This window comes from Corapipo altera, unplaced genomic scaffold (genome assembly GCF_003945725.1).
Source record: "Corapipo altera isolate COAL_440 unplaced genomic scaffold, ASM394572v1 93, whole genome shotgun sequence".
Taxonomy (NCBI): domain Eukaryota; kingdom Metazoa; phylum Chordata; class Aves; order Passeriformes; family Pipridae; genus Corapipo; species Corapipo altera.
The window spans coordinates 808,664-817,481 of NW_020885000.1; the positions used below are offsets into that span (position 1 = coordinate 808,664).

The window sequence follows — 8,818 nt, forward strand, 5'->3', positions numbered from 1 at the left end:
GGGCGGGGCGGGGCAGGGCAGGGCAGGGCGGGGCAGGGCAGGGCCGGGCCGGGCCGCAGCTACAGCCCCAGCGCCCCCAGAGCCGCGGCCCCACCCGCCAGGACCCTGCGCCTCCGGCGCGGCTTCACTGCCCGGCTGTGGGCGGGGCCTAGCCCGCGGGCGCCAGTTGGCCAGTGGGACGGAAGAGGCGGGGCGGGCGCTGGCGCTGTTTGGGCGCTGCCCCGGAAGGGGCGGGGCGGGCTGGGCTGGGCTGGGCTGGCATGGCGGGCGCGGCGCTGTCGCGGGTACCGGTGGTGCAGATCGATGGCGATGGCGTGTTCAAGTACGTGCTGCTGCGGGTGCGCGGCGCTGGTACGCCACACAAGGACATCGTGCGCGGCCACGGCTGGGCCGAGTACCACGGTGAGGGACACGGGGCCGCGGGGGGGAAGCTCCGGCCTGCAGTCCCGAGGGACGCAGCCGCGGGCCCCGGGGTCGGGCGGGGGCTGCCGGGAATCCAGTCCGCCTGAGTCGGGGAGTCCCCGTGCCCCCCCCCCGCTCCCTCCCCGCAGCCGACCTGTTCGAGCGCACCGCGGAGGAACTGGCGCGGCACGGCCTGAGCTGCGAGTGCTTGGGCGGTGGCCGCCTCGCCCACCGCCCCGAGGAGAGGAAGATCCACGTCTACGGGTACTCGGTGGTAAGCGGGGACCGTGGGGGACCCACGCGCGGACGCGGCATCTCCCTTCCCTCGACAGGTCCCGCTGGCTGTGGCCGAGTCAGCCTCGCGTCCCCTCAGGGATGGAAGGGTTGAGCCCGGCGGCGCTGCCGGGGGTCCCCGTGAGGGAAGACCCCACAGAACCCTCTCGGATGAGCAATCCTTGCCCAGAGCAGGGGCACCCCACACACTGTCCAGTCTCTGCCCGTGGGACAGTCACACACCCAGAGCCTCCCGGGCCTGCCCTGGGCACCATCCAACCCCATCGCTGGGTACTGCAGAGGAGCTGGGCTGCGCAACAACCGTGTCTTTGCTGTGTCTGCATGTCCTGAGTGTGTCACCGCAGGCGTGTTAGGTGCTGCAGGGCCCTGTCAGGGTGACTGGTGGCACCCTAGGGGGGGTCACCCATGCAGGGGGTCCCTAGGTGCTGACCCTGGCTGTGCCCGTGTCTCGGCACAGAGCCCAGCCAGGGCCAGGGCAAGGTGCTGGTCCCCAGGCCACAGTGCTGCCGGTTTTCCCAGTGCCAGGGTGCTGTGCCAACCACAGCTGGAGCCAGGCTGAGCTGCCACAGAGGGTTGTCACAGACACAGGCTCCAGGGCCTCTCTGGAGCTTGTCAGGCTCCCCCACGGGTGGCCACCCACCAGCTCTCCTTGGGGATCGTCTCTCCTGTGCAGGGCTTTGGGCGAGCTGACCACACTGTGACCACGGAGAAGCTGAAGGCCGAGTACCCCGACTACGAGATCACCTGGGCAGACGAAGGTTACTGACTGCTCTGGCCGTGGGGCCAGCCTGGAGCTGGCATGGTGCCGAGGCAGTGCCAGCAGGCTCCCTGTGCCCGGCAGTGCTCTGGGCTCTCTTGCTTTTCCTCTGAGAACTCGCCTGTTCCCCACCGTCACTGGACTGTCCATGTGCCAGGTGCTCCTACCTTCCTGGCATGGCAAAGCTGGTGAAATCAGTGGTCACTCCATCCCAGCCTCCCAGTGCTGGGGGCTCGTCCCACGCGTCTGTGAGAATTAAACTCGTTGGGGAGCATAGCTGCTCGGGTGGCCACGCTCATGGCTCGGCTGCTCCTTTCCCAGCTCTGGGTTGCGCCCGCTGACAGCAGGAGAGACCCCGCAGGGTTTCAGCCCCTTGAGGGGGGTCTGACCCTGGAGTGGGTAGGGTCTGGGGATAGGGGCAACAGGAGGTACGTTGGGATTTGCCTTGGGAAGGGCTGAGACAGGAGGGGGGGAAATGATGGGTTCTCAAGCCTGGGGGAGGGAAAGGCAGGGTGAGGCCTGTACCCAGTGTCCTGCCCCAGGCTCTAAAGGAAGCTCACAGTGAGGGGTAATGAGCCTCGTGGGCAAAAAAAGGGTTTTCCTGTGCCTCATCCTTCCTTTCTGCAAGGTGTGACCCTCCCCTGTGCCAGGACGGAATGTCACCCAGTACTCACATGGAGGAGCACAGCTTCCCTGCAAGTCTTTGGATCATGGAGCTTGGAGGCGTATCTGGGATGTCCTGTCCATCCATCAGCACAGCAGGACCAGCTCCAGCAGGTCTATCCTGATGACATTGTTGGGATGTCCTGTGCAGCGTCAGGAGTTGGACTCACTGGTCCCTGTGGATCCCTTCCAACACAGGGGATTCCATCGTTCCATGATTTTATTCTATGATTAGGTTCCTGGGGGCTGTGGCCAAATGGGATTTGGGAATGTCCCTGAACCCAGACCCCCTGGCAGCCTGCTCTGGTTTTGAGAACCCTCACAAGGAAAAAGGTTTCTCTTAACCTTAAAGTGGTGTTTGCTGTTCTCACGTTGTCCTCGCTGTCTCAGCCCTTCCCAGGACGCTCCCTGCTCAAAGGGTCAGCTCCCTGCACCCTCCTGCCAGGGCTTACACACATGGGTAGCATCCCCCTGCACCTTCTCCAGACCGAGCACCTCCAGTTCAGCCTTTCCTCCTGGGAGTCCAGTCCTCTCAACATCATCAGGGAATCTCCTTCCCTGGAGACACTCAGAACCCACCTGGACACATCTGACTGCTCCGAGGAGCCCTGCTGGAGGAGAGGGGTTGGACTGGATTACCTCCAGTTGTCCCTTCCTGCCTGTACCATCCTGGGACCTGGAGGATATACTCTACCCACAGCACCCAGGAGGCCAGTGGCTGCTTTGCCACGGCACTGGCCCATGGCCAGCTCGGGGCTCCCAGGTTGCTGGGCAGGGCAGGGCTTCTTTCTGTGCCTGGAGTGCCCAGGCTGGGGAGTGTGGAGCTGCTGGTCCCACTGGATCTGGCTGGCGCTGGGGGAAGGAGCTGAACCTGCATTTTACTGTGCCTGATGCAATCCTGCTGCAATCCACGGTCCAAGGCCGTCAGCACAAGGGGAGAAGCTGCGCTCAGCAGGGGCCCCTCTCTGGGCACAGGGGCTGCAACAGCAGAGGTGAGAGGGGTCCCATGGGCTAGCAGCCCCCATGAGCCCTTGCAGCAGCTTCCCCTACCCAGGTGGGGAAGCAGGTGAGGGCAGCAGTTGCCATCACCAGGCAGCACTGGTGGTGCCCTGTGGGGCTCTGGCTGCCAAGCCACGCTTCTTCCAAGCTGATCAGCCCTTGCTGGGGCTCTGCAGGGATGTTCTGCCCCAAGAGTGACCTGATTGTGGCCCCAAAGCTGTGCCCCTTTGCCCCATGGGAGTCATGAGCTGGGTGCTGAGCTGCTCCCTCCAGCCAGAGTGGTGCAGGCGGAGTGAAGGTTAGCTCCTGTTTATGGCATCTCAGAAACCCAAGGTTCCAGGGAGACCTTAGAGCCTCATGCTGCCTAAAGAGGCTCCAAGAGAGCTGGACAGGGACTTTGGACAAGGGCCTGGAGTGACAGGACAAGGAGGAATGGCTTCCCACTGCTAGAGGGCAGGGTTAGATGGGATACTGGGAATATTGGATATTGCTGACCCTCAGTACAGCTGCCCTCCCTGGCAAGGGTGCAGCCCACTGCCAGCCTGTGCTCTGCACCCAAAGGCTCTCCCACTGCTCCTTATGCTTGGGGACTGGTTCTCCCTGTGATCTAGCCCAGGGGACTGACACACCCACCATGTCCCTGGCATAGGTGCCAGCTTCTCCCGCAGGGCTGGCAGCATCCCTGGCTTCGCAGGAAGCGGCCTCATCCCTCGAGGGGCTGGTGCATGTCACCAGCTGTGCTCTGTCCCAGTCAAAGCAGTGTCTTGTCCATGGTGAGAAGAGGGGCTGAAGAAGAGGGGTTCAGTGGGGGAAAGCTGAAGGTCTCCCTGGGACACCTGGCTGGCAGCTCGCTGCTGCAGTGCCAGCGTGCCGGGTGGCAGGACCATGGTGCATTGTCCCAGCTCAGCACAACCTCGCCATAAACCCTCTGCCAGACCGGAGAGCCGATAACAGCGGGGCTGAAGTCCAAAGCGGGCAGGTCCCAGGGAGCAGATTCCAGCCTGGGGCTCACGGTGTGGCCTCTCCAAGCTCTGTTTTACTGTCGCAGTGACAGGGATGGCTGCAAGCGGGCAGGTGCTGGTCTTCCTGGTGCTGCTGGGTGAGCTCTGCCGACACGGGGGTTGTGCCGCGGGCAGGGAACGTGCTGGCTGCTCCACTCTGGTCCTCCGCAGCCTGGACTGCCATGGGGATCTCTGTTTCCCCCAGCTCTGGGAGGGCTGTGCTGCTCGGGCTGGGGGGCGCTGGGGCAGGTACAGCCCAGCCAAAACCTCCTCTGGGCTCTTCTGGTGAAGGTCAATGCTGGGTTCCCGGGGTGAGCAAGTGCTGGAACTCCCAGTGCCAGGCTGGGTATCACCAATGGCTTTATTCAGCATGGGACAGAAAACGCCCAGATTTTCCTGTTTCTCCCCACATGGGGGCTGGGACTATGATGTAGCAGGCTCAGTGCCCCGGTGGGCTCTGGCACCCTGAGGGCACACAGGAGTGGGGCTGAGAGTGGGAGATGGCAGTGTGGGACATGTAGAGTGCCAGGGCAGTGACAGAGGGTCCCATCCAAGGAAGAGCTCAGTGCGACCTGCCCCCCCCCCCCCATCAGGGTCCTAAACCAGGGTGCCCAGACAAATATCCCCTGCAAGCTACATGTGCCCTCTGTCACTTGCTGTGGGCAACATGCCTGGTTCCCTACAGGGTTTTCAGCCCCCTTGTCTCTCCCATAGCCAAGACCCTCCTCCCCTGCGGGTCAGTGATCATCAACAGCTGCAGCAGCGCAGCTGAGCAGCTCTGTGACTTTGTCTGCGACTGCAGTGACTGCTCCGACGAGAACCAGTGTGGTGGGTGCCCAGACTCCCCAGACCCACTCTCAGTCCCTGCTCCTGGGATGACAGCAGGCGACGGAGTGGAAGGTCTTGTGGGTGCAAGTCCCTGGGTTGATGCTGGTGCCCAAGGTGGATGCAGGGTCCCCCAGGATGGGCACAGGACCCCAGGGTGGGTGCAGATCCATGGGGTGGGCACAGGTCCCCAGGATGGTGCCAGAGCTGTCCTGAACCCCCCATCTGCCCACCCTCAGGGTACCTGCGAGGCTCAGCAGTGCTGGGCACCCCCTTCACTTGTGACTTTGAGGATGGTGACTGTGGTTGGCAGGACGTGGGCACCTCAACATACAGATGGGTGCGGGGCCAGGCCAGCCTGACCATGTGGGGCACAGGGCCTCATTCAGACCACACCGTGGGCACCAACCTGGGTAAGCAGGAGCTACTTGGCTGGTGAGTGCTTTCTGGGCACCCACGGCACCACCCCGCTGGGCTGTGGGTGCCCTCGAGGCAGGGTGCCAGGACACCCACCCTTGTAAGGTGCAGGGGATGGAGCAGACCCGTGGAGGGGCAACATTGGTGCTGGCAGAGCGCCTGTGCCATCCCATGGGGCTGCAGCCCCTGCTCTGCTCTCTGCCCTCCTCAGGCTCGTTCTTGGTGACTGTGTCCCCTCCTGCAAAGACTGTGACCACGGCCTGGCTCAGGTCACCAGAGATGCAGGAAGCAGCTGCCACATGTGAGATCAGAGCCTGGTACCACCTCTCAGGAAGCTGTGAGGACACCCAAGGTGGGCACAGACAGCATCAAGTACCAGGCACAGGGCAGTGAGGATGAGAGGCAGTGGGGAGGGACAGGGCCCCCACGGCAGGGGCAGGATGGCAAGGCAGTCCTTGCCATCCCACTTGCCTCTTCCACACTCCACACACAGGTCTGGTGGAACCCAGGAGTCCCAACTCCAGTCCCCAGAGCTGGCAGGGCCCCCGGGATGCCCATTGCCAAGGGTACTTTTGGGGCTCCCTGCAGGGCTCAATGAGATGGAGCAGCCGGTGCTGCGCCTGGACGTGGCATACAGGGACGAGGTGGTGGGACTGTGGCAGAGCCCTGAGCGCAGCAGCAAGGGCTGGCACCAGCTGGTCGCCTACCTGGGCCGGATCGTGGGGCAGTTCCAGGTGAGACAGTGTCGGTACCCAGGTACTGTCCCTCCAAGCTGGGGCCAGAGGAGCTGGGGGGTGCTCCAGGAGCCCAGGGGACCCAGGCAGCTCATGCCATCCCTGTCCTCACATCGCAGCTTATCTTCTCCCTGACACAACCACCTGCCTGCGGGGCAGAGGTGGCACTCGATGACATCATCTTCAGGAACTGTGGCTTGCCAGGTGAGTCCTACATCTGCTGATATGTGAGACAGGGTCTCGCGGGAATTGGGTGGGGCTTTGCACCCCAGGGGAGCTCTCCCACTGCCCACTGTGTCTTGAGGCACTGTGCCCTTTCATGGGGTGGACAGTGAAAACCTGTCCCTTGAGCCACCCCAGGGAAAGATGTGGGGGTGCCCACCGTGCCCCTGTGGGGCCAGCCACTTACTGACGTGTGTCCCCCCGCCCCAGGGCCCGGGCAGCAGGACTGCGGGGCCCAGGAGAGCCGCTGCAGCCGCGGCTCCTGCGTGGCACAGCACCGCCTCTGCGACGGTACGGACGACTGCGGGGACGGCTCGGACGAGGACACGACACGTTGCAGTGAGCAGCCCTGGCCCCGGGAGGGGGTCCTGTCCACCAGCTCCCTGACCACAGGGATGGACTGAGGCTCTGCCTTGGTGGGGAAAAGCTGTGCTGTGGGCTGGCAGGGATCCCCCCCAGCTCTGCCCCACAACTGTGGAGCCAGGGAGGGACAAAATCACCCCGAGGGTTTGTAGAGGGGTAGCATCAGCCCAGCCTGTTACCTGTCCATGAGAGGACCAGGACTCCCATCCCTGGATCACAGCTGCCCCTTCTCCCCGCAGAGTCCTTCACCAACTGCTCCTTTGAGCATGATCTCTGCGACTGGGAGGCAGAGCCTGGGCCGCCATCGTGGGACAGGAACACAAGCCTGAACCTGGGCACCTTGTATGGCTTCCCCACCCGGGACCACAGCACCAACAGCAGGACTGGTATGACACATGACCCCCACCACAGGTTCTGGGGTGGACGTGCCCTGGGGTGACACACACCTGGGCTCTGCTCGAAGCTGTGCCAGGACAGAGGTATCCTGCACTCACACACCTGCCTGGCTCCGCTCAGCCCCTTCCCGGTGTTTCCCACAGGGTTTTTCCTCCACGTGAACAGTGCCCCCAGCACAGGGCCCAGCGGCACAGCTCAGCTCAGCAGCCCCACTTTCCAGGCCACCAATTCCTGCTCTGTGAGTCATGACTGAGCCTTGTGTCACCACCTGTGTGGGCACGATGGTGGCGGGACATGAGGTCCCCAGCTATGGGGTTCCTCATGTGGGGATGGGGCTGCGGTCAGCCATTGCTGGGGATGGGCAGCAGGTTTTTGGGAATGTTTTGGTGACATGTCACACAAGCAGCTCTCACCAGGCCCTGGACCCCTTCGTATGTTGGCAGCTCCCAGTGTCCATTGGGAGCTCTGAGCTCCTCCGGCCCTACCTCTGTGAGCATCCTGTGGGGCACAGGGGCCTGTGTGACCCTGCCCTGAAACTTGGCCCTCCCTCAACCCCAGCTCATGCTATACTGCCACCTCCATGGCTCGGCCAACAGTAACCTCAGCATCTTCTATGTGACCAACTCCACCAAGCAGCTGGTGAGGGAGAGGACAGGGGACATGGGCAGCTGCTGGTTCCGGGAGAGAGTGGACTTCAGTGTGACAGAGGCCTTCAAGGTGGGCTGGTTCCATACTGGGGGGAGCTGGGCTGCCTGCAGGGTGAGGGGCACAGGGCCAGTCCAAGTGGGCACCCATGGGACAAGGGCTGAACTGGGAACCAGATACCAGAGCTGAGCCTCCAGTGCTGGCACGTGCCACCCCCATGTCCTTATGCCCACACCTCCAAATCTCCCTACCAGCCCCTAGCCCAGGACCACCCCACTGGAAATGGAATGTGGTTGGGGTGTCTTCATCCACACTACCCGTCCATGCCTTCCCACTGTCCTGGGTGCTGTCCCCCACTGCCACCGACACAGCCCTGCCCACTCCCAGCTGAGCCTGGAGGGCACCCCAAAGACACCCTAGGGGCACCCTGATGGCACCCCTGTGGCACCCCAGGCATCTACAGGCCACAACTGCGTGCAGGGGCAGCACCATCCCCCTAAGCCCATTATGGCCCTACCAGCCCACCCTGTACATCCCTGTCAGCCCCTGCTCCCACCGAGTCCCTTCCTGGGGGAAGTGTGTCAGCCCATAACGGGTGCTGGCTCCCCCATCCCACAGCTCCCTGGTGTCACCCCAGTCCCCTCACACTGTGCAGGACCCCATAGTGATGTTGCTGGCATGGTGCTTCCCTGCAGGTGCTGATTGAGGGGGTAGCTGGCAATGGGGGGACTGTGGCCATCGATGACCTGATCCTGTCACCAGGCTGTGTGAAGGAGCAGGGTGAGCTGGAGGGCAACATTCCTCACCCTGTTCCAGCGTGGGCAGCCAGTCCCACATGTCTGTGCCCATGTCACCATCCCTAAAGGACCCAGCATGGAGTCTGCGGGTCCCTCTGCTCATCATAGGACCGTCCTGGGTGCTGCACAGCAAGCACTTGCCCTGGGACATTGGTGTCCTTCTACTGTGGCTGTGACACTCCACCCCCTGTGCCAAAACATGTCACACAAGCAGCTCTCACCAGGCCCTGGATCCCCTTTATATGGTGGCAGCAGCGATGGGATGGGATGGGATGGGATGGGATGGGATGGGATGGGATGGGA

The 8,818-nt window shown here is 63.2% G+C and overlaps 2 protein-coding genes across 3 annotated transcripts in view; both read left to right on the forward strand.

Annotated features, from left to right (window-relative positions):
- Window positions 1-199: 199 nt before the first annotated feature.
- Window positions 200-2,467, forward strand: PHPT1 (phosphohistidine phosphatase 1). Its single transcript, XM_027666948.1, has 3 exons — window positions 200-402; window positions 552-676; window positions 1,370-2,467. Exons 1-3 carry the CDS (start codon window positions 261-263, stop codon window positions 1,460-1,462), a joined length of 360 nt encoding a protein of 119 aa, XP_027522749.1. The 5' UTR covers window positions 200-260; the 3' UTR covers window positions 1,463-2,467.
- Window positions 2,468-4,003: 1,536 nt separating this feature from the next.
- MAMDC4 (MAM domain containing 4) overlaps window positions 4,004-8,818 on the forward strand; it is a 12,102-nt gene continuing 7,287 nt past the window's right edge. The window contains exons 1-11 of one of the 2 annotated variants that reach the window (XM_027666943.1): window positions 4,004-4,214; window positions 4,831-4,944; window positions 5,181-5,354; window positions 5,570-5,710; window positions 5,947-6,092; window positions 6,212-6,296; window positions 6,525-6,653; window positions 6,917-7,063; window positions 7,217-7,311; window positions 7,632-7,790; window positions 8,414-8,498. In XM_027666943.1, the coding sequence (XP_027522744.1) occupies window positions 4,172-4,214; window positions 4,831-4,944; window positions 5,181-5,354; window positions 5,570-5,710; window positions 5,947-6,092; window positions 6,212-6,296; window positions 6,525-6,653; window positions 6,917-7,063; window positions 7,217-7,311; window positions 7,632-7,790; window positions 8,414-8,498 (1,318 nt within the window). In that variant the 5' untranslated portion in view covers window positions 4,004-4,171. Of the gene's footprint in view, window positions 4,215-4,830; window positions 4,945-4,971; window positions 5,099-5,180; window positions 5,355-5,569; window positions 5,711-5,946; window positions 6,093-6,211; window positions 6,297-6,524; window positions 6,654-6,916; window positions 7,064-7,216; window positions 7,312-7,631; window positions 7,791-8,413; window positions 8,499-8,818 lie in introns of those variants that run through there. The other variant, XM_027666944.1, reaches the window with a different exon arrangement.

Bases quoted from the DNA above. Each gene is read 5' to 3' on its own strand.
- PHPT1 (XM_027666948.1), top strand. From the start codon at position 261: ATGGCGGGCGCGGCGCTGTCGCGGGTACCGGTGGTGCAGATCGATGGC. The intron at 403-551 runs GTGAGGGACACG...CCCTCCCCGCAG, and splicing joins CGGCTGGGCCGAGTACCACG to CCGACCTGTTCGAGCGCACC. The intron at 677-1,369 runs GTAAGCGGGGAC...TCTCCTGTGCAG, and splicing joins ACGTCTACGGGTACTCGGTG to GGCTTTGGGCGAGCTGACCA.